The following is a 25,963-nucleotide window of genomic DNA, read 5'->3' on the forward strand; positions in this document are numbered from 1 at the left end:
GAGACTATATGCTGGTGCGGTTGACCCTGGGCTCCTCCTAATGCAAGACAATGCTAGACCTCATGTGGCTGGAGTATGTCAGCAGTTCCTGCAAGACGAAGGCATTGATGCTATGGACTGGCCCGCCCGTTCCCCAGACCTGAATCCAATTGAGCACATCTGGGACATCATGTCTCGCTCCATCCACCGACGCCACGTTGCACCACAGACTGTCCAGGAGTTGGCGGATGCTTTAGTCCAGGTCTGGGAGGAGATACCTCAGGAGACCATCCGCCACCTCATCAGGAGCATGCCCAGGCGTTGTAGGGAGGTCATACACACTACTGAGCCTCATTTTGACTTGTTTTATGGACATTACATCAAAGTTGGATCAGCCTGTAGTGTGTTTTTCCACTTTAATTTTGAGTGCGACTCCAAATCCAGACCTCCATGGGTTAATAAATTTGATTTCCATTGATAATTTTTGTGTGATTTTGTTGTCAGCACATTCAACTATGTAAAGAACAAAGTATTTAATAAGAATATTTCATTCATTCAGATCTAGGATGTGTTGTTTAAGTGTTCCCTTTATTTTTTCGAGCAGTGTAGTTGTATATTAATGGTTTAGTTTATTATTCAGGAAGGACCTATTGCTCCAGAAAGGTTGTACAGTATATTAATTTTCTTGTTCAAACCCTTTGGCACGAGGGTGTTCATCATAAAAATGTTATAGTCTCCTGTTTCAGTAGTTTACAGTCAATATCACCCCCTCTGATGTTCATGACCACTCTAATCATGCCAAAAGCTGTTGGTCCTCTGGAATTGCCTTGATGAGACCTCAAAAAATTACGAGCTACTGGTGGTAGTTTTTCATCAGCTGTTGATCTCGTTTGGAATTCCTTTTGTTTCCGAGCTATTCTAAGATTCTCTTTTTCAGAGGTCTTTTCATCTTTCCAATGTAATTTTTATTACATGGGCATCTAAAATTATATATGACAGCTGAAGTGTCACATTTTATTTATCCCTTAATGTACCACACTTTGTTAAATTTGTCAGTATACTCCGTGGTGGTAACCATTATCATGCATGCTTTACATGTGCCACATTTTCATCTTGTGGTCTCATCCAGGGAGGTAGGCTACAGTCTCATGGACTTTAATCCCCTTAATAATTTTTGCAACTGTAGTCACAGAAATATGAAGCTGCTTGGAGATGGTCTTATAGCCTTTCACATGCTTTTCTATAATTTTATTTCCGATCACCTCAGACAGCTCTCTCCTTTGCTTTCTCTAGTCCATTTTCATTGTGGTGCGCATGATGATACCAAACAGACTGTCTACTTTTCTCCATTTAAATAGACTGAATGACTTATTATATAAGATTTGAGACGTGTGATGCTACTTCAAGAAAGCAATTAGTTTGAAATATCACTATAATTCAATTACTGTATGTATTATCTTTTCTAAGGTGCACCAACAAATTTGTCTAGGCAATTTTTGAATATCTTTGAAGAATAAGCAATAATTGTACCTATTTTCTTAATTTCTTTGCTTTATTCTATGATATAGCAAAGGCATGCAGGCATACATGAGACAATAGCTTTTAAATGCATCACTTTTCAGGAGAAAGGAAGCATTGTTTCAAGGATCTGTATGGGTAACAACAAATGTGTCCGCGTCTGTACATACAGGAATACTGTAACAAGTGTTCAACTAATATGGAGGTGTGGTATATTTTGTTGACATTCATCACGTTGATGTGGTTGTAATATTAGCATGCAAAATGTCAATATGCTTGGTATTTCAACATTGATCACAACACTGATGAACTGTCGACATGTTTACAATGCCAACAAAACATCCATGGTGGTCTAGTGGTGACTTGCCTGGTCTGATGGCTCTTGGGTCCAGCTTTGACGTCCTGATGACTTCTGGCTCATTGTGTGGAGCTTCCGGCAGTGATTGTGGTCTAGATTTATCAAGCCTTGGAGTGCGATAAATTGCACGGTGATAAAATCCCAACCAATCAGCTCCTAACTGTCATTTCTAAAACACAGCCTGTAGCATGGCAGTCAGGAGCTGATTGGCTGATACTTTATCACCATGCAATTTATCACTCTCCAAGGCTTGATAAATCTGGGCCATATATATCTCTAACACCAAACCCTCCTCTCCTGTAACCAAATCACACCATGCCACAGCCTAAGCCTAACCCTCCGGTCCCCGCAGAATGTCAATATTCTGCAGAAGCTGACATTTTCAATTTTGACATTTCAACAATGTAGCCATAACTGCTATAACCTTCCAAGCACCTCTCCTCCAATGGCTTCCCCAATTTCTCTGACTCGTTTTGACTTATGGATAATGTTTTTTTCAAGGTGCGAGTGTGTTTTTTGTCCAAATGATATTTAGAAGCCATCCAGTTTCCAAGAAATGAGAATCTGCTGTATTGAGCATGACTTTGGCTTTTGGCATCCTGTAGGAAAGGACATGAATTTAATCAACTGGAAGAGGAACTTGCGTTCCATCTACAGGTATCCTGTGGACCAAGTGGGATCTGCAAAGTGTAGTACTCCATTGCTCCCTGTACTGTATGTTGCCGGGAGATTGTGCTTAGCTTCTACAGGCTATTGATGTGTACCAAAGACGGACATTCTATGCGATAATGAATAGAAAGGAGGAGAGTTTTACAGGTGACTCACAAAGGACTTTATCTTTTTCTTTATATGCCCTAAAAGATCTGAGATCTGGAAGGAGAATCTATATCCCCCTCTGTATTATGACACCTTTTGTTGTGTATTTTATTCAAGTGAAATATTAAAAGCATTATTTAATCTTTAAGGGTCATGTTCTATATGTGTTTGCTTTCATATGAATGTGTATAGAGACTCGTATGCCGCAAATAGTGTGCCTGCAGCCGTGTGCTGGCTCATGCGTACTCACCTACTTCCATAGGAATGAAATGGGCATATGCACCCTGCGATTATTCATGCCCGGGTGTGACTGGTCACTGCTGCGATCTGTTCAAATGTACTAACGGGTCACAGCAAAGATGAGGAAGGACACATCTATAGATATACACCTATGCATTTGCAGCTGCAAATGTGTACGTAGCGGCTGTGAGAAAATATGCAAAATTGCTGCCACCTGAATTTGGAATGAGGCACCCACCAGCAGCTTTGTATACAGCAGTGGCTGTGTACAAAGACGTAGCATCCATCAGAAATCGGTTAATTATTGAAGTTCTGAATTGCCCTATGGTTGTGCAGCATGGGCGCAGAAAATAAAATGCTGGAGACATTGCTGGTGCATGCGGGATCACAGCACACAGCCTCAAACACGCCCCTCAAAATGGTTGCAACATGCCTGCTTTTTTTTTAGCCACTCCCCATTACCACCCACAAACGCTCCTTGACTGTCAGTCACTTTCCAGATACTGTAAACCCTTTCTGCAACCGCCGACAGTGCACCATAGATGCATGCACAGACAGACGAAAATCAGGTTTACATACAACTCTGAGTCAGGGCATTAGATCCGTCATTTGCTTCTACAGATAGTACTACCAATTATCACTCAGTTATCATTATCTTGCATTATTCTGATTCTCTGTTTCACTTGAATTATTCGTCACGGAACTCAATATCATGATTTTCGTTGATTCTGTATTAGTAGAAAAGGTGTATCCATCTCTTGAAGATTCTGTTGTGTTTGTTGATCTGTTTGCCGATCGCTTGTTGATCTGATGGATGTCAGAGAGAATAAGAAAAATGAGGGCACTACTGAAGCAGAGGTGGTGGGGACACTGAGTGTGCACGTGCCAAAAAAGGGGGTGCAGCCTGCCAGAGAGGGGCGTGTGGTTCCTCTGCCGTCACTATTGCGCGATTTGACCCCCATAACGTCATAGCGTGCTGGGCTTCCCCCAAGGTCTCCCTTTAATGTGAATAGATGCCATGCATCTATACAGGCAGTAGCCGGCTATTTTAGCAGGATGCCGTTAAAGGGGCAGCCTTGTGTGAAGACTACTGAAGTTAAATGTCCCAGGTGATAGTTAAGATTGATTTATGATGATATACAGTACAGTTTACAGCCAGATCACCCAGCCTGATCTCTTTCTTAAAGGCACTGTCCAAACAAGTTTTTGTTAACAGTGGATACAATTATGGATGAAGTGATTTAAACTTATTTCCGCATGAATAATAAATAAACTGAAACATTTCTCTATGGAGGAAATGTATCAAAGTGATTAGACTTAATATTTGTATAGTAATTGCTTAAGCAGCCTTTGGATTCGGAATAGCTGTGTCTGTATGCTGATTACTTATTATTGTCAGATTGCCCTTAATTTCTCACGGTTCTCCCAGATTAAAAGTTACTTATTGTGAGATGTTTGTTCCTCCATCTTGGCGGTGATTTGGAAGCTTGCAGAACATCAAATGAGTGTTGGTGAACCCTAGTAGCGAGACTGTTTTTTCAGGACTTTTGTCCTGGACCTTCCTTTCATTTTCTAGCTCCACTTCCTCCCAGTTCATCGTTTGGCATACAGCGGAAAATAGGGAGGGGGGATTAGTGAGGGATTTCCCAAAGCCAATTCTTTATTTCATGCACAAACTTCTGTTACACTGTATAACGGGGAAAATCTTGAGAAAATAATATAATTATACTTGGTGTTTAGGGGATTAGTGTAACAATCGCAGCTTTGGCACTTCTGACCCTGTTCCAAGAGAACTTGGCAGTTACATTAAGGGTTAAATGCACAATCTTATGGTAATTAAAACAGTATTCCTGCATCTGTATTGGCAATACCTTTTTAGGTTCTTAAAAAAATAAATTACAAAAAAAACACCACAATATTATATTTATTATATAAATCAATTCCAGAGTTTACCACAGCCAGAATGCAATAAACTCAGAGTTCGTAGGCCGTGATGGATGTCTGCCAAACTCTATTTTTTTTAAAGGAGCAAAATAGTGTACATAGCTAAACCATGCCTTGTACATGATTGCCCCTTTTTAAAAAAAAAAAAAAAGTTTGGCCTGCATCTCACACGGCCACCGAACTCAGACTTCATACATCCCGCCCCAATTATTATTTTGACACATACAATCTTGAAGTGATTTAAATGGTAAAAACCTGTTGTTTTTTTTACTTTAAGAAATAACTGCCCAGTGCAGTAACATTGTAGGAATATCAATATTATGTTGTCCATGGACAATTATTGGCAATTGCATTGTGTTAACAATTATTAAAATATTTTCTCAGTTTATGGAATGATGGTTTAGTTCAGGTGACCTTGGTCATGTTTTGAAACGTATAAGTACTTGACAACATAAGTCACTTAATAAGGCAATGAGTCACAACGTACTGCCAATATGGTCCATGTGCACCTCACATTGAGTCCATCAATATCTGGAATTGTGCGTTATAGATGCATTACCATATGTCCACAACAAAGTCACTCAGAGACTTAGCAAGAGAAAAATTACCAATGTAATTAGTCCGGCGCCTTTAAAAAGAGGTGTTTGACCCAAAGCCGCTGCTTTAAGGGGTAGTTACCCCCTTGGGGAACAATGTAAAAGGAGAAAAATGCAGCGCTATAAACTGAATATGTAGAAATATATAATTTATTAAAAGAAAAATTGCAATATCACGTGAATATTACTATATTAGCACACAATGAGCACTAATTAAAAATTTAGAGCAGATGGGGCAATCTCAGCACTACTTGCTGTGCTGAGATTGCCCCATCTGCTCTAAATTTTTAATTAGTGCTCATTGTGTGCTAATATAGTAATATTCACGTGATATTGCAATTTTTCTTTTAATAAATTATATATTTCTACATATTCAGTTTATAGCGCTGCATTTTTCACCTTTTACATTCTTCACTCAGAGACTTGGTTAATGGTGGGGGAAAATACATACCTCAAGTGGTGTTCCAGAATATACTATTATTGCTTTATGGATGCAGGAATTGTCATCCTCATGGACGCCCCTCCCATCAGGAAAGAACTGTGATAAAGAGTGAGCATAACCAACAGTATTCTTTATCATTGGCCTTAACATTGTGCAGATATGTGTGGTAAGGTTGAAATGAGGACAGTATAGACTACCACTAGCAATTGTGAAAATCTTAAAACAGTCATTAATTGGCAGCTATGACTGTCCTTCGAAATGTGTTTGTCTTAATATAGTACTGTATCTGTCTAAAAAATGTTAGTTTTCTCCATAAATGTTTTACTGTATATAAAATACATATAAAACAAAGAGAGCTTAGCAATGTAGTTTAGTCTGTGTTATAACAATATAATTATAATGGTTAACTTGGAGTAGGGAGGTGGCCTATTTTCATGCAGTTGTCAGGATCTGTCAGTAATTTTTTTTATTATAATGCACAATAAAAATATTATTTTTATCAAATGTATCCAAACACAAAATAGTTGTTTGTATTTTTAGGAAAGAAGGTTGGACCTCAAGGGCCTACAGGACCTCCTGGGCCCTCAGGCCCTCAAGGGCCACCTGGACCACCCGGACCTCCAGGAATACCAGGTATTCCTGGAATACCAGGATCAAATGCTATGGGTCCTCCTGGACCACCTGGGCCACCTGGACCTCAAGGACCTCCTGGAAATCAAGGGCCCACAGGTATGTTAATATGAAAATATGTTGATTTGCTTTAACAGGATGGTTTTGTGCATTGTTACTTATTCTTTTTCTATATTTTCTTTCCAGCTGGGTCTGCAGAAAGGACGAGTTCTAGAGAGACACAGGTAAGACATGCTCTTTGTGCTGTTTGCATTTTTATGGCAATGGATTACTTGATTACTGTAAGATTACCACCTGTAGATTTCACTATGGTCTTGGTAAAAACAGGATTTTAATACCTACCGGTAAATCCTTTTGTACTAGTCCGTAGAGGATGCTGGGGTCCACTTTAGTACCATGGGGTATATACGGTTCCGCAGGAGCCATGAGCACTTTAAGACTTTTTCAAAATGTGAACTGGCTCCTCCCTCTATGCCCCTCCTCCAGACCTCAGTTATAGGAACTGTGCCCAGGGAGACGGAACATTTTGAGGAAAGGATTTACTTATAATTTAATGGTGAGATTCATACCAGCTCACACCTCAACCATGCCGCACAACATGGCATTCAACATAACACATGCCAACGGGCATGAACAATTGCAGCAACATGCTGAAAATAACCGTAACACAACATCTGTGTAACTACAACGTAACAACTGCAGGTAAAGTACGCACTGGGTCGGGCGCCCAGCAACCTCTACGGACTAGGAGAAAAGGATTTACCGGTAGGTATTAAAATCCTGTTTTCTCATACGTCCTAGAGGATGCTGGGGTCCACTTTAGTACCATGGGGTTATACCAAAGCTCCAGTACGGGCGGGAGAGTGCGGATGACCCTGCAGCACCGATTGACCAAACTTTAGGTCCTCATCGGCCAAGGTGTCAAACTTGTAAAACTTTGCAAACGTGTTTGCCCCTGACCAAGTAGCTGCTCGGCAAAACTGTAATGCCGAGACCCCCCGGGCAGCCGCCCAGGATGTTCCCACCTTTCTAGTAGAATGGGCATTTACCGCCTTCGGTATCGGCAATCCTGACATGGAATGAGCTTGCTGAATCGTCCCTCTGATCCAACGCGCAATGGTCTGCTTAGAAGCAGGACACCCAATCTAGTTGGGAGCATACAGGACAAACAGAGCTTCTGTTTTCCGTACCCGAGCTGTTCTTGCGACATAAATTTTCAAAGCTCTAACAACATCAAGAGACTTTGACGCAGCGAAGATGTCAGTAGCCACTGGCACCACAATAGGTTGGTTCATATGGAAAGACGAAACCACCTTTGGAAGAAATTTCTGGCGAGTTCTTAACTCTTCTCTATCTTCACAAACCCCCCAACTCCAGACACCCGCCTTGCGGATGCCAATGCCAATAACATGACCACTTTCCAAGTGAGAAACTTCAATTCTATCTCCTTCAGAGGTTCAAACCAATCTGATTGCAGGAACTGCAACACCACATTAAGATCCCATGGTGCCACCGGAGGCACAAACGGAGGTTTGATGTGCAGCACTCCTTTCACGAACGTCTGAACTTCTGGAAGGGAGGCCATTTGTTTTTGAAAGAAAATTGATAAGGCCGAAACCTTGATTGAACCCAATCGTAGGCTCGCATCCACACCTGCCTGTAGAAAATTGAGAAAACGTCCTAACTGAAAATCTTCCATTGGAGCATTCTTGGATTCACACCAAGACACATATTTTCTCCAAATACGGTGGTGTAATGCTTAGACGTTACTCCTTTCCTGGCCTGAATGAGTGTGGGAATGACTTCTTTTGGAATACCCTTTTTGGCTAGGATCCGGCACTCAACAGCCATGCCGTCAAACGTAGCCGCGGTAAGTCCTGATATATACGCACGGCCCCTGCTGCAGCAGGTCCTCGAGAGGAGGAAGAGGCCGAGGATCTTCTAGTAGTAACTCATGAAGATCTGGATACCAAGCCCTCCTTGGCCAGTCTGGAGCAATGAGGATCGCTCGAACCTTTGTTCTTCGTATGATTTTGAGAACTTTTGGTATCAGTGGAAGTGGAGGGAAGACATATACCGACCGAAACACCCACTGGGTCACCAGTGCATCCACTGCTATTGCTTGAGGGTCTCTCGACCTGGTACAATATCTCTGAAGCTTCTTGTTGAGACGAGATGCCATCATGTCCACTTGAGGAACTCCCCAATGACTTGTCACCTCTGCGAAGACTTCTTGGTGGAGGCCCCACTCTCCTGGATGGAGATCGTGTCTGCTGAGGAAGTCTGCTTCCCAGTTGTCCACTCCCGGAATGAAAATTGCCGACAGAGGTCTTGCATGTCTTTCTGCCCAGAGGAGGATCTTTGTCACCTCTGCCATTGCTGCTCTGCTTTTCGTTCCACCTTGACGGTTTATGTACGCGACTGCTGTCACATTGTCTGACTGGATCTGCACGGGTTGATCTTGAAGAAGATGCACCGCTTGTAGAAGGCCGTTGTAAATGGCTCTCAATTCCAGCACGTTTATGTGAAGACAGGTTTCCTGACTTGACCATCTTCCTTGGAAGCTTTTCCCCTGTGTGACTGCTCCCCAGCCTTGGAGACTTGCATCCATGGTTACTAGGACCCAGTCCTGAATCCCGAACCTGCATCCCTCTAATGGGTGAGAACTGTGTAGCCACCACAGGAGCGAAATCCTGGCTTTGGAGGACATGATTATCTTCTGGTGCATGTGCAGGTGGGATCCGGACCACTTGTCCAACAGGTCCCACTGGAACACTTTGGCATGGAATCGGCCAAACTGTATGGCCTCGTAGGCCGCTACCATCTTTCCCAACAACCGAATACATTGATTGATCGACACTCTTGTTGGTTTCAAAATTTGCTTGACCAGTCTCTGGATTTCCAGAGGCTTTACCACTGGAAGAAATACCCTCTGTACTTCTGTGTCCAGTATCATCCCCAGAAAGGACAATCTTGTCGTCGGTTCCATTTGTGACTTTGGAAAATTAATTATCCAACCGTGTCGTTGGAGTACTGAGAGGGAGAGTGCAATGTTCTGCACCAACCGTTCCTTGGATCTCGCTTTTATCAGGAGATCGTCCAGGTAAGGAATTATATTGACTCCTTGTTGTCGAAGGAGGACCATCATCTCTGCCATCACCTTGGTGAATACCCTCGGTGCCGTGGAGAGTCCAAACGGCAACGTCTGTAACTGGTAATGGCAATCTCAAATAAGCTTGATGAGGAGGATAAATGGGAACATGTAAGAAAGCATCTTTTATGTCTACTGACACCATGAAGTCCCCTTCCTCCAGACTGGAAATCACTGCTCTCAGAGATTCCATCTTGAACTTGAATCTTTTCAGGTAAAGATTCAGCGATTTCAGGTTCAAAATTGGTCTGACCGAGCCGTCCGGCTTCGGAACTACGAAGAGGCTTGAATAAAACCCTTCTCCCTGTTGTGACATGGGAACCAGGACAATGACTTGATCCTGACATAATTTTTGAATTGCAGCTGTTACAACTTCTCTGTCCGGAAGAGAAGCTGGCAAGGTAGATTTGAAAAATCGGCATGGGGGGATGTCTTGAAACTCCAGTTTGTATCCATGGGACACTATTTGCAAGACCCATGGGTCCAGGACAGATTGACCCCAGACCTGACTGAAAAGTTTCAGACGTGCTCCCACCCATGCGGACTTCCACAGGGGAGCCCCAGTGTCATGCTGCAGATTTGGCAGAAGCAGGGGTGGACTTCTGCTCCTGCGATCCGGGAGACGCTGCGGGCTTTTTTCCTTGTCCTCTTCCTCCAAAGAAGGGGGAACCTTTGGCCTTTTTGTATTTGTTGGGCCGAAAGGACTGCATCTGAGAGTGATATGTCTTTTTCGCCGGTGCAGGAGTATAAAGCAAAAATGTCGACTTACCTGCGGTAGCCGCAGAGACCAACGCATCTAGCCCATCACCAAACAAGGCCTCACCTTTACACGGGAGAGCCTCCATATTTCTTTTGGAATCTGCGTCAGCATTCCACTGGCGAATCCACAACGCCCTCCGAGCCGAGACTGCCATGGTAGCGGCTTTTGGACCTAAAAGCCCAATATCCTTCATGGCTTCTAGCATGTATGCTGCAGCGTCTTTGATATGACCTAACTTTAGGAGAATCTCGTCTCTATATATCGTGTCAATTTCAGATGACACGTTATCTGACCATTTTTCGATAGCACTACTCACCCACGCGCAAGCAATGGTGGGCCTGAGCAGTGTACCATTGGCCACATAAATAGATTTTAACGTAGTCTCCAACTTGCGGTCTGCCGGCTCCTTTAGTGAAGCCGTCCCAGGTGCAGGGAGAATCACCTTTTTTGTTAAGCATGACAGGGCACTGTCCAAAACTGAGGGTGACTCCCACCTTTTCCTGTCCACTGCCGGGAAAGGATAAGCAACCTGAATCCTTTTGGGAATCTGAAATTTATTTTCAGCGTTTGCCCAAATTCCCTCAAAGAGAGTATTTAGCTCATGAGGAGGAAAAGTTACATTAATTTTCTTTTCTTTATAAAAATAAGCCTTTTCCTGAGGTACAGGATGGGCTTCCGTAACTTCCAAAACCTTCCTTATAGCAACAATCATGTATTGAATTCTTTTTGCCAATTTAGGATCTATTCCCCTGGAATCACTAGTGTCGACACAGGAATCAGAGTCCGTGTCGGTATCAGTTTGTACTATTTGTTCAAATGGTCTTTTATGTGACCCAGAGGGGTCGCCTGTGGATGAAAAAGCAGATCCACTAAAAATCACATCTTCTACTGATTTTCTCCAGTTTTCTGCATGAGACTCAGACTTATCTAATCTCTTACTGATATGATTCACACTATCACGTAAATCTTACACTCATTTAGGCTCATGGTGTGCCGGCAGACCCACCACATTACAACTCTGTGTCCCTAAAATGGCTCCCTCAGGGGAAGAGCTCCCTGCCTCAGACATGTCACACACTTGCACAGCCACACCACAGACACTCCGGGACTTATAGGGGACAGACCCACAGTAAAATCTGTCAGTAGGACACAGATAGGATTTGCCAGTTCACAACCCAGCGCCAGCAATAAAATGTCTGTGAAACACAAAATGCCCACAGTCGTGCAGCGCTTTTATAATGATAATAACACCATGTATATCACCAAATTTCACTGTGCCCCCCTTGTTTTGCACCCTGATACTTAGTTCAGCAGTGGAGGAGGACCAGCGTTCTTCTCTGCAGCCTGGAAGGAGAGAAAATGGCGCTGAGCAGTGTGGTGGCTACCTGAGGAGGAAGCCCCGCCCCCGTAATGGCGCGTTTCCCCTCAGACTTTATGCTACTAATATTTTTACTGGCGGGGGTAGGGCTGTGCCACAGCATCTTATGCCCCTTATATGCCAGTGTTACAAGGTTTTATGCTGCCCAGGGCGCCACGCCCTGCACCCTGCAGTGCCTGTGTGTGTGGGTAGCATGGCGCACAGCGTTCCAGCCCGCTGCGCGGTACCTTTCAGCCGTCACGATGTCTGAAGATCCTTTTCTTCTTACACTCACCTGTCTTCTGACTTCTGACTCTGTAAGGGGGGTGACGGCGGGCTGTGGGAGAGAGCACATAGCCGCAGCTAGTGTTCAGCATCCCTTCAGGAGCTAATGGTGTCCTGTCAGCCAGAAGCAGAGCCATGAAACTATTTAGGAAGTTGGTTCCTACTTCTGCCCCCTAATTCCCACGAAGCAGGGAGACTGTTGCCAGCATTCCTCCCTGAAAATAAAAAACCTAATATAAGTCTTTCAGAGAATCTCAATAGAGCTCCCCTGGAGTGCATCCAGTCTGCCTGGGCACATTTCTAAAACTGAGTTCTGGAGGAGGGGCATAGAGGGAGGAGCCAGTTCACACTGAAAAAGTCTTAAAGTGCCTATAGCTCCTGCGGAACCGTCTATACCCCATGTACTAAAGTGGACCCCAGCATCCTCTAGGATGTATGAGAAATAAACATCCTTCACCCACTGAGTGTGCCATCCTGAACATTGGAGTTCTTTTCTGGAATGTATCATCCTGGCTGAGAGGTAGATTTGAATAGGCCTAGAGGTGATATTGAAATCCAGTGGAACTTATTTACCAAAAATGTATTAGATTAAAATAAATAAAACATTGGTAAATGGGTTCTATTCTAGGCAGATGACATTCAAAATTACTTCTGTTGAAAGATAAATAATATCAGAACATACATGTAAAGCGGTGGAAGTCACTAGTCAAGCAGATGTTAATTTTATGTTATAATAAACCATCAGACTAATAGTTTGTATAGTCTGTTTGGATTCTGCAGGATGTGTATTACAGTAAGGTTTTTTGTTTGTTTTTAAAAGTTTTTACTATGTTAATAAAAGTTTTGGTATGTAAGTTGATAGCATATTGCAACATACTAAATAATATAAAAATGAAGAAAATTTTGACCAAACGAGGCGTTATAGCGATTGAGTTTCTCCCATTTTATAAATTTGAATCAAAGGCTCATTCTTGGAAGGCACAAACTTAATACTAGCATTGATCATATAAATAAATATATATATATATATATATATACACACACAGAGTGAAAACCACAGCACTCACCGCACCAGAAGCGGGGCACAGCTGTACTTACCACTCACAGGGCGGGGTGCATGTAGCCCATGACCACATGAGGATAAGTGAGTTTACTTTGGTGAGTGCTGGGTTCTCTGTTTGTATATATATATATATATATATATATATATATATACTCTGAATTACTAGTTGTGGTTGGTTGAGAAGAAATATTCAGAAGAAATTTAAGAAATTTGTCATAAAATTAATGTTTGAGGTTTCCGTGTTTTTCCATTGGAATATTTGGGCAAGGCATAATACATATATTGATAATTAATTTTCAATACCAGTATTGTTCGATTTCCATGGTATATACAGTATGGACAAACTTTTAGAACTTACATGGTTAAGGATTGGACGGGATAACAAACAATACATTTTTTGTAGCCTATTGAACAGCACTATCCTAGTTTGATTTGTAAGAGATTTCATAGTAACTGTAGACTTGGAAAATACATTTCCTCATACCTTGATAGACCAATCTTACCTTTTCAAGTTCCACTTGAGGACCTACCATTTCACAGTCATGTTTATTAGCAAATAAAATATTTTCCAAGAATATAAGTACAGGTAGTAACATCAAAGTTCATAATCTTTCACAAAATGAAATGTTAACAGAATTTTCATCACCAATATCCTTCCCCTGTCTCTGATACCTACAATCCTAAAACCAACTAGTACATTGATTACGATGGTAATAGTTGTCAAGTGTTGGCTAAGAAAAATGTGATCTTCAGAATGATACCTTCCACAGAACTAGTGAGAATTCCTGGGTCCATTGTCACACGATCCAGTCCTTTCCATGATTTCCAACAATCTCTCAAGTGTAGGTGTTGAGTAATGCTTTCTAATAGAATGAGGTGCAGTATGTGTACTACACTATGTTATTACTTGACTGACTATATCATAGCTATATTTCTGGTATGAATGCTATTCTCTAAAAGTACTAGAAATTGGCCTCTTGTCTAGAGGAGAGGTATTATTTTGGAGATGAGCACTTCAAGTATGTAGATTGTATTACCTGATTTGATGGTCGTCATGATAAATTTTGGTTCTCTAACCTTTCAATTAAATTAAATTGTGAGGCCCAGGATTTAGGACCAGGAGTTTTTCATTATAGGGATATTTGTTGCTTTTCTTAAAAATTCAGAGGTACCATCTCAATTAGTAGCAGTATTCTGGCAAGTACACCATACCTAAACTACCCTTCAATACTGGGAGGATTAGAGTCATTTTTTTTGGTTACCTGCTAGGGTCCAGGTTTCACGGTTAGCATGCTTTATACTGTATGTTTTCTACATAATGTGGAAATTAATGATTTTGAGATTTTCCTTTATAATGACTTTCTCTGTCAGGGGTCTGCCAAGATCTGCCTTCTATTGAGGCTTTCATTTTGGGGTGGTGGTTGTTTTGCAGCAGTATTGTTATAACTTTGTAATAACACCGTTATGCAAAAGGAAATAATCACTGTATGACATGCAAGACAAATTAAGTAAAGATATATGGAGGGGGAGAGCATTCATCTTAAAATATTTAACTTTAAAACCATAGTGTGTCACACATGATGTTAGAGCTTTGAAGTTTGGTAGTACAGGTTGAGTATCCCTTATCCAAATATTCCGAAATACGGAATATTCCGAAATACGGACTTTTTTGAGTGAGACTGAGATAGTGAAACCTTTGTTTTTTTGATGGCTCAATTTACACAAACTTGGTTTAATATACAAAGTTATTAAAAATATTGAATTAAATGACCTTTAGGCTATGTGTATAAGGTGTACACGAAACATAAATGAATTGTCTGTATCAACACAAACTTTGTTTAATGCAGAAATGTATTAAAAATATTGGCTAAAATGACCTTCAGGCTGTGTGTATAAAGTGTATACGATACATAAATGCATTCTGTGCTTAGACTTGGGTCCCATAGCCATGATATCTCATTATGGTATGCAATTATTCCAAAATACAGAAATATCCCATATCCAAAATACCTCTGGTCCCAAGCATTTTGGATATGGGATACTCAACCTGTAATGTGTAGGGGGAGAATAGGGGTAAGCAGGACATCCTCTGCAAATGGAGAGTTTTTGTATTCTCTTTAGCCTCTTGCAAGTCTCTTTTATAAAGCATCTAGACGAGGCTTTATAATCAACACAAAGATCGTGTTAAAGTGGCCACCCCTGTGTTTTGCAATTATTTATGCTGAAAGAGTCTGATGAGCTGCCATTTACAGATACTATTGATAAAACAATGACGTGTGTTGGGGTGAGGCAGATAAGGCAGAGCCTTTCCTGTCATACTAACGTTTAAACCAGTGTTTGACTATGTAAAGTATATGAAAAATACAAAGAATAAATTAGAAATATCTTCTTTGTATTATTATAATATTTTTTATAGTAAATAACTCTGGAGAAAAAAAATCTATGGCAGGTGAGGCAGTGTCTCCCCTCCTATCTTTTCCACACATCTCTGATCAAAACTCACTACATTTCCAGCAGTATATACTGCTGCACATGTGTATAATGCCCACATGGACCCTTTGGCTCATATATTGTGTTTAAATCTGGCACTGGTACTAGACAGTGCCTCCTGGGCCATTTTCCTCAACGCACGTCCCTGTGATAAAGACATGGCGAATAAAGCTTGTAGAGCTTTGTGAATGTTACCCTCAAATCCAAATGGGCATAGAGTCCCAAACATGAATGGGTCAGTTGATCCTGTGAAATGCCTTTTCCTCATTAACAAAAAGAAAGAGAGCTGAAGTTTTATCAGAATTGATATAGAACTGACAAAACATGCTACTTGTTTGATTTTATCAATGCTTGTTTCCCTGGTATGAACACAAAGAAAAAAGGGTAGTAATTATGGCGCACCTGGTTAAAAATGTGTAGAAATAAACTTCAAAATATAACATTTAATCAGTTAGAATAGATAAATCCCCCACATAGATAATTGAAAAGCGAAAATATTAAAAAGATAGAGAATAGATAGGAAGTTGAAAGTATTAAAATATTACGCCAGGGTTCCTAAGATACTCCTTCTATATTTGATTACAATAACCTAGATGTTAATACATATCATGCAAATAGGTATAATGTGGCTAGTACTTTATTGATATATAATATATGACTGTCTCTTAAATAAAGATTATCTGATTCGTGTTTGTGTTATTAGTCGACTCATGTGGCCAAAAGTAGCTTCCTTTATAAACTGAGAATAATCTAGTGTATTCACCATTAAATAGAGCTGATCAAATATTGTGCAAGCAAGTGTGCATGTCAGTTCTATTATTGTTTCCAATGATTGAGCGACTCCATGATTAAGCTACGGGCGAAATGCGCATTGGAGTGATGCACGCTGTATACACCTGAATGTCGTACAAACACTGTCCACATCAGTTATACTTGTGAATTAGGATTCAATTTAACAGAAGAAGTGGACATCTAGCATGCTTCACATGACTGTGTGAGGGCTTATATTAGTGGAACGCCCCGTCACACAGGACCACAGTATATTTCTTTGAATGTCTACTTACAGCAGTATCAATATCATTTAATATCACCTTTATTTGAATATATTGTGTCTAACGGGAGATTGTAGGCATTTACAGGCACATATCTCCAAAAAACAGGTGGAAATAAAATAAGACACTGCTTGTACTTTCTGTTAAAGTGTTTAAGCTATGTGTGCTAGTAGCATATAATGTGGCTGAGATAATAGAAACTGTTATTTTGTTTCTAACTTTCACTCTGATATTATACATTGTAACAAAGAGTGAATACACGACTGATACACTTGTGTTATATATTTTCAGCCTGTGTAAAGACACAGACTACAGCACCCAATTATAGGAGACAATAATAGAATTGATATTTCTCTGACGTCCTAGTGGATGCTGGGAACTCCGTAAGGACCATGGGGAATAGCGGCTCCGCAGGAGACTGGGCACAAAAGTAAAAGCTTTAGGACTACCTGGTGTGCACTGGCTCCTCCCCCTATGACCCTCCTCCAAGCCTCAGTTAGATTTTTGTGCCCGAACGAGAAGGGTGCATACTAGGTGGCTCTCCTGAGCTGGTTAGAGTAAAAGTTTAAATTAGGTTTTTTATTTTCAGTGAGTCCTGCTGGCAACAGGCTCACTGCACCGAGGGACTAAGGGGAGAAGAAGCGAACTCACCTGCGTGCAGAGTGGATTGGGCTTCTTAGGCTACTGGACATTAGCTCCAGAGGGACGATCACAGGCCCAGCCATGGATGGGTCCCAGAGCCGCGCCGCCGGCCCCCTTACAGAGCCAGAAGACAGAAGAGGTCCGGAAAATCGGCGGCAGAAGACGTCCTGTCTTCAATAAGGTAGCGCACAGCACCGCAGCTGTGCGCCATTGCTCTCAGCACACTTCACACTCCGGTCACTGAGGGTGCAGGGCGCTGGGGGGGGGCGCCCTGAGACGCAATAAAAACACCTTAGATGGCTAAAAATACATCACATATAGCTCCTGGGCTATATGGATGCATTTAACCCCTGCCAGTTTTTCCTTAAAAAAGCGGGAGAAAGGCCGCCGAGAAGGGGGCGGAGCCTATCTCCTCAGCACACAAGCGCCATTTTCCCTCACAGCTCCGTTGGAGGGAAGCTCCCTGGCTCTCCCCTGCAGTCCTGCACTACAGAAACAGGGTAAAACAAGAGAGGGGGGGCACTAATTGGCAGATTAATAAATACAGCAGCTATATAAGGGAAAAACACTTATATAAGGTTATCCCTGTATATATATAGCGCTCTGGTGTGTGCTGGCAAACTCTCCCTCTGTCTCCCCAAAGGGCTAGTGGGTTCCTGTCCTCTATCAGAGCATTCCCTGTGTGTGTGCTGTGTGTCGGTACGTTGTGTCGACATGTATGAGGAGGAAAATGGTATGGAGGCGGAGCAATTGCCTGTAATAGTGATGTCACCCCCTAGGGAGTCGACACCTGACTGGATGGTCTTATGGAAGGAATTACGTGATAGCGTCAGCACTTTACAAAAGACTGTTGACGACATGAGACAGCCGGAAAAAACAGTTCCAATACCTGTCCAGGCGTCTCAAACACCGTCAGGGGCTCTAAAGCGCCCGTTACCTCAGATGGTCGACACAGACCCAGACACGGACACTGACTCCAGTGTCGACGGTGAGGAAACAAACGTATTTTCCAGTAGGGCCACACGTTACATGATCACGGCAATGAAGGAGGTTTTGAACATTTCTGATACTACAAGTACCACAAAAAAGGGTATTATGTGGGGTGTGAAAAAACTACCCGTAGTTTTTCCTGAATCAGATGAATTAAATGAGGTGTGTGATGAAGCGTGGGTTTCCCCCGATAAAAAACTGCTAATTTCTAAAAAAATTATTGGCATTATACCCTTTCCCGCCAGAGGTTAGGGCGCGTTGGGAAACACCCCCTAGGGTAGATAAGGCGCTCACACGCTTATCAAAACAAGTGGCGTTACCGTCTCCTGATACGGCCGCCCTCAAAGAGCCAGCTGATAGGAAGCTGGAAAATATCCTAAAAAGTATATACACACATACTGGTGTTATGCTGCGACCAGCAATCGCCTCAGCCTGGATGTGCAGTGCGGGGCTGGCTTGGTCGGATTCCCTGACTGAAAATATTGATACCCTGGACAGGGACAGTATATTATTGACTATAGAGCATTTAAAGGATGCATTTCTATATATGCGAGATGCACAGAGGGATATTTGCACTCTGGCATCAAGAGTAAGTGCGCTGTCCATTTCTGCCAGAAGAGGGTTATGGACGCGACAGTGGTCAGGTGATGCGGATTCCAAACGGCATATGGAAGTATTGCCGTATAAAGGGGAGGAGTTATTTGGGGTCGGTCTATCGGACCTGGTGGCCACGGCAACGGCTGGGAAATCCACCTTTTTACCCCAGGTCACCTCTCAGCAGAAAAAGACACCGTCTTTTCAGGCTCAGTCCTTTCGTCCCCATAAGGGCAAGCGGGCAAAAGGCCACTCATATCTGCCCCGGGGCAGAGGAAGGGGAAAAAGACTGCAGCAGGCAGCCTCTTCCCAGGAACAGAAGCCCTCCCCCGCTTCTGCCAAGTCCTCAGCATGACGCTGGGGCCTTACAAGCGGACTCGGGTACGGTGGGGGGTCGTCTCAAGAATTTCAGCGCGCAGTGGGCTCACTCGCAAGTGGACCCCTGGATCCTGCAGGTAGTATCTCAGGGGTACAAATTGGAATTCGAGACGTCTCCCCCTCGCCGGTTCCTGAAGTCTGCTTTACCAACGTCTCCCTCCAACAGGGAGGCGGTATTGGAAGCCATTCACAAGCTGTATTCCCAGCAGGTGATAATCAAGGTACCCCTCCTACAACAAGGAAAGGGGTATTATTCCACGCTGTTTGTGGTACCGAAGCCGGACAGCTCGGTGAGACCTATTTTAAATCTGAAATCATTGAACACTTACATACAAAGGTTCAAATTCAAGATGGAGTCACTCAGAGCAGTGATAGCGAACCTGGAAGAAGGGGACTATATGGTGTCTCTGGACATCAAGGATGCTTACCTCCATGTCCCAATTTGCCCTTCTCACCAAGGGTACCTCAGGTTTGTGGTACAGAACTGTCTCTATCAGTTTCAGACGCTGCCGTTTGGATTGTCCACGGCACCCCGGGTCTTTACAAAGGTAATGGCCGAAATGATGATTCTTCTTCGAAGAAAAGGCGTCTTAATTATCCCTTACTTGGACGATCTCCTGATAAGGGCAAGGTCTAGGGAACAGTTAGAGGTCGGAGTAGCACTATCTCAAGTAGTACTACGACAGCACGGGTGGATTCTAAATATTCCAAAATCGCAGCTGATTCCGATGACACGTCTGCTGTTCCTAGGGATGATTCTGGACACAGTCCAGAAAAAGGTGTTTCTCCCGGAGGAGAAAGCCAGGGAGTTATCCGAGCTAGTCAGGAACCTCCTAAAACCAGGCCAAGTGTCAGTGCATCAATGCACAAGGGTCCTGGGAAAAATGGTGGCTTCTTACGAAGCGATTCCATTCGGCAGATTCCACACAAGAACTTTTCAGTGGGATCTGCTGGACAAATGGTCCGGATCGCATCTTCAGATGCATCAGCGGATAACCCTGTCTCCAAGGACAAGGGTGTCTCTCCTGTGGTGGTTGCAGAGTGCTCATCTTCTAGAGGGCCGCAGATTCGGCATTCAGGACTGGGTCCTGGTGACCACGGATGCCAGCCTGAGAGGCTGGGGAGCAGTCACACAGGGAAGAAATTTCCAGGGCTTGTGGTCAAGCATGGAAACGTCATTTCACATAAATATCCTGGAACTAAGGGCCATTTACAATGCCCTAAGTCAAGCAAGGCCTCTGCTTCAGGGTCAGCCGGTGTTGATCCAGTCGGACAACATCACGGCAGTCGCCCACGTAAACAGACAGGGCGGCACAAGAAGCAGGAGGGCAATGGCAGAAGTTGCAAGGATTCTTCGCTGGGCGGAAAATCATGTGATGGCACTGTCAGCAGTGTTCATTCCGGGAGTGGACAACTGGGAAGCAGACTTCCTCAGCAGACACGACCTCCACCCGGGGGAGTGGGGACTTCACCCAGAAGTCTTCCACATGATTGTGAACCGTTGGAAAAAACCAAAGGTGGACATGATGGCGTCCCGCCTCAACAAAAAACTAGACAGATATTGCGCCAGGTCAAGGGACCCTCAGGCAATAGCTGTGGACGCTCTGGTAACACCGTGGGTGTACCAGTCAGTGTATGTGTTCCCTCCTCTGCCTCTCATACCCAAGGTACTGAGAATCATAAGAAGGAGAGGAGTAAGGACTATACTCGTGGCTCCGGATTGGCCAAGAAGGACTTGGTACCCGGAACTTCAAGAGATGCTCACGGAGGACCCGTGGCCTCTACCTCTAAGAAAGGACCTGCTCCAGCAGGAACCCTGTCTGTTCCAAGACTTACCGCGGCTGCGTTTGACGGCATGGCGGTTGAACGCCGGATCCTGAAGGAAAAAGGCATTCCGGATGAAGTCATCCCTACCCTGATCAAAGCCAGGAAGGATGTAACCGTGCAACATTATCACCGTATTTGGCGTAAATATGTTGCGTGGTGTGAGGCCAGGAAGGCCCCTACAGAGGAATTTCAACTGGGTCGTTTCCTGCATTTCCTGCAAACAGGACTGTCTATGGGCCTAAAATTAGGGTCCATTAAGGTTCAAATTTCGGCCCTGTCGATTTTCTTCCAGAAAGAACTGGCTTCAGTTACTGAAGTTCAGACGTTTGTCAAGGGGGTACTGCATATACAGCCTCCTTTTGTGCCTCCAGTGGCACCTTGGGATCTCAATGTAGTTTTGGGGTTCCTAAAATCACATTGGTTTGAACCACTCACCACTGTGGACTTAAAATATCTCACATGGAAAGTGGTAATGCTGTTAGCCCTGGCGTCAGCCAGGCGTATCTCAGAATTGGCGGCTTTTTCCTATAAAAGCCCTTACCTAATTTTTCATACGGACAGGGCAGAATTGAGGACTCGTCCTCAATTTCTCCCTAAGGTGGTTTCAGCGTTTCACTTGAACCAGCCTATTGTGGTACCTGCGGCTACTAGGGACTTGGAGGACTCCAAGTTGCTGGACGTAGTCAGGGCCCTGAAAATATATGTTTCCAGGACGGCTGGAGTCAGAAAATCTGACTCGCTGTTTATCCTGTATGCACCCAACAAGCTGGGTGCTCCTGCTTCTAAGCAGACTATTGCTCGTTGGATTTGTAGTACAATTCAGCTTGCACATTCTGTGGCAGGCCTGCCACAGCCAAAATCTGTAAAAGCCCATTCCACAAGGAAAGTGGGCTCATCTTGGGCGGCTGCCCGAGGGGTCTCGGCTTTACAACTTTGCCGAGCAGCTACTTGGTCAGGGGCAAACACGTTTGCTAAATTCTACAAATTTGATACCCTGGCTGAGGAGGACCTGGAGTTCTCTCATTCGGTGCTGCAGAGTCATCCGCACTCTCCCGCCCGTTTGGGAGCTTTGGTATAATCCCCATGGTCCTTACGGAGTTCCCAGCATCCACTAGGACGTCAGAGAAAATAAGAATTTACTTACCGATAATTCTATTTCTCATAGTCCGTAGTGGATGCTGGGCGCCCATCCCAAGTGCGGATTGTCTGCAATACTTGTACATAGTTATTGGTACAAAAATCGGGTTATTATTGTTGTGAGCCATCTTTTCAGAGGCTCCTCTGTTATCATGCTGTTAACTGGGTTCAGATCACAGGTTGTACGGTGTGATTGGTGTGGCTGGTATGAGTCTTACCCGGGATTCAAAATCCTTCCTTATTGTGTACGCTCGTCCGGGCACAGTATCCTAACTGAGGCTTGGAGGAGGGTCATAGGGGGAGGAGCCAGTGCACACCAAGTAGTCCTAAAGCTTTTACTTTTGTGCCCAGTATCCTGCGGAGCCGCTATTCCCCATGGTCCTTACGGAGTTCCCAGCATCCACTACGGACTATGAGAAATAGAATGATCGGTAAGTAAATTCTTATTTTACACATGTTTGCAAGTTATTTAATCAGTTTCATTTGATGTGTAAGCCTGTGTAAAGATCTATACTGCAGCATTCAATCATCGGAAACAACAATAGAACTGACATGCACACTTGCTTGCAAGTTACTTACTCAGCTCTATTTAATGGTGATTTTTAATAAATTTTGGTAATTTGATCATTATTCCTTTATCCTGGAATGTGTATATGATGTTATTCGAGACCTCATAGGGAGACATCGGGGATCATTAAGTGATGCTGATAATACAAAAACATCATATTCTGATAAACCCTCTGATTGAATACTCTCAAGGGTGATTACAGATATTTCCCCAGGGGAATTGATTGATCTCAAACGTATAGGAATAATCTAGATTTACAGACATACCCTTATCAAATGATAATCTCCCATACCAATTTTCTAGCTATACCTGTATTTACAGGTTCAGGATTGACTCCTATTTAATAAGAGGCGTTGATTAGTCACCTATAGAGAATACACTAGATTATTCTCAGGTTATAAAGAAAGCTACTTTTGTCCACATGAGCTGACTAATAACACCTAAACACGAATCAGATAATCTTTATTTAAAAGACAGTCATATATTATAAATCAATAAAGTCCTAGTCACATTATACCTATTTACATGATATGTTGACATCTAGGTTATTGTATCCAAATATAGAAGGAGTATCTTAGGAACCCTGGCGGAATGTTTTAATACTTTCAACTTTCTATCTATTCTCTATCTTTTTAATATTTTTGCTTTTTAATTATCTCTGTGGGGGATTTATCTATTTTAGTCTAACCGATTAAAAGTTATATTTTAACGTTTATTTCTACACGTTTTCGACCAAGTGCGCCATATTACTACCCTTTTTCCTTTGTGTACAGTTGTCTAATTGGTAGTTGGTAGCACACCCCTTTTGCAAAGACCTATTTGGTCAACATTTCTTGCTGGGGTCTGTAGAAGTGAACCTGTGCGGAAACCTTCCGTTTTATGTCTCTTCCCTGGTGTGAAGCCTACTTGATTATTAGTTAAGGCAGAATTTGGGAATATATTTTGATATCTATAAATGATATTGACTTGCAGTGGGCACAGTTTGTAAGATGTTTCACTTTTGGAATAACTATAATTCTGGCCTCAGGAGCCTGTTGTGGGAAGGCGGTGCCCTGTGGAATGCTGTTGAAGCATAACTCCAAGTATTTTGGAAATTTCCATTTCTTTAACATTTAGTTTTTCGTGACCAAGTTCTGTGTTACAGATTTGATATGCATATTTTAAAATGTATCTGTTTTGATGTCAAGGCTAATGCATGATGGATTTGCTACTGCAAGCCAGGCTTATCATGTGATTTTGAGATGCCCATGTATTTTATCAAATTTGCATACAAATAATTTTTATTTGAAAGTATTTATACTTTGTGTTTTGGTGTTATTTTTCTACATTTTACTTACTGCAACTGGATGTATTTTACAATCTTTTTAAATATTTTAAAGGGGAGAAGGGTGGCAAAGCGCATGGCTCAAGCAAATCCTTACTCTTTGATCAATTTCTGGTTCATGGTGATCCATTTCTGGTCACCATGGATTTTATTTTTTAGAAGTTTGTATTTAAATGTCCTTGACTTTCTTGAACTTTAGTCACGTGGTATATCTAAAATAAAGCCTATTATATGATGAACAAAATGTTTTTCTTTTTGAAAATCACATTTTGCCTGCTCGCAAGTGCCAAAAATTGTGGATTTTTGGCATTTATATACCCTTAACTCAAAACCTACATGAGATAAAAATGTAATAATAAAAAGATTTATAGTCTGCCTTAAGGTCCTATTTAGTATACAGATTGCAATAAAAATTCTGATACCAAAGTTTAAAAGTAATTAAAAATTGTCAGTTGATGTGAAGTGATGCATTAGCCTCAAAAATTCATACCGCTTTCACATCGCAAACCCTGCTTTTGAAACGGTTCTTTAAACGGGTCTGAGCAGTTAAACCCCCTTCACATCGCATGTTGTAACTGGTATAATACTGTTTCATTACCGTTTTGGTACCTTTCACACTGAACTCGTTTCTCCCATAGAAAACAGTAGTTGTCATTTTAAATGGACTTTTCTGGCCCACACATTATTATTAATTATTAATAATTTGGCTAGTCGTACGCTGGAACCCAGCAGCTTCAAGCATCTTTACCATGTTTTTGTAGATTACTGCATCCTTCACTGTCCCAGTGATTTGTCTAGCAATTTCTTCATCCCCTCTCATCCTAAGCAGCTCCCTAACCTCCTCATCACTCCAATATGCCATTTTAAACTGTATTCTGTATAATAAAATGCTTCTTCACTCTCATGTGTTTCCTCCAGTTTATTTCCTGCTTCTGCCTGGTGACATCACGCATGGAGACAGCCTATCACCTTCTGTGGTTTGGAAATACCGTTTCTGAGCCTTTCACATTACACAATGAAATGGGTCTGAACCGTGTAGGACCCTGCTTTCTAACCGTTTTAAAATACCAGTAATCTGTAACCAGTAAATTCAAAGTGGCCCTTTCACAACCGCAGCTAGAACTGTTTTGGAAGGCTTAAAAAACAGCAATTTACCGGGTTATAGCTGCGGTGTGAAAGGGGTATAAATGATCATAGCTAAATCGGAGATAGACCACTCAACATAACTATTCATCTCTAAGGGAGGTATCCTATTAGCTGCTACATCACGGTTTCACGATAAATTATCACAAATGCGATAATTTGGTATCCTATTACCGCCGATAAATTATCGGCGCCAAGTCTCCATATGGCTTATTATGGATTTCTTTTCACCAGCTTACAGCTGGTGATAAGTAGTGCAAAATCCCTATTTTAAGCTAAAAATTGCTCGGTTTGGTTCAGCACCCCTTGGACATCTCCCCCCACCCCACCTCCCTTCCAGAATGACTAATTAGGCACTTAGAAATGTAATTATTTTTAATTAGCTAATAATGACGTCAGTTTTGTGGTCAAAAAATGCAAGTGATGGAAATTGGGGTACCAGGTATGGGACAGGTATATTAGGGTGCATTATGAGTGGGACAAGTGTTTTTAAACTTGCGGGTGGGAGGTATTAAACCTCAGGAGCGGCAAGAAAAAATTGCGTTAAATACACCCCCTGGGTTTTAATGAGTAAAGAAAACCATAGATTCCGACAATTAACCCGTAATTTATGGGCTGCCGCGCGTTACCTGCAGGCTGCATACAGTAATTGCCCTAGGTGTTAAACTTGATGGAAATC

At 42.5% G+C, this 25,963-nt stretch overlaps 1 protein-coding gene across 5 annotated transcripts in view; it reads left to right on the forward strand.

The window, feature by feature from the left end:
- EDA (ectodysplasin A) overlaps positions 1 to 25,963 on the forward strand; it is a 629,423-nt gene that overhangs the window by 554,890 nt on the left and 48,570 nt on the right. For all 5 annotated transcript variants that reach the window (XM_063937093.1, XM_063937094.1, XM_063937090.1 and 2 more), the window contains exons 4-5: positions 6,434 to 6,622; positions 6,710 to 6,747. In XM_063937093.1, the coding sequence (XP_063793163.1) occupies positions 6,434 to 6,622; positions 6,710 to 6,747 (227 nt within the window). The remainder of the gene's footprint in view (positions 1 to 6,433; positions 6,623 to 6,709; positions 6,748 to 25,963) is intronic.

Source organism: Pseudophryne corroboree, chromosome 8 (assembly GCF_028390025.1).
Source record: "Pseudophryne corroboree isolate aPseCor3 chromosome 8, aPseCor3.hap2, whole genome shotgun sequence".
Taxonomy (NCBI): Eukaryota; Metazoa; Chordata; class Amphibia; order Anura; family Myobatrachidae; genus Pseudophryne; species Pseudophryne corroboree.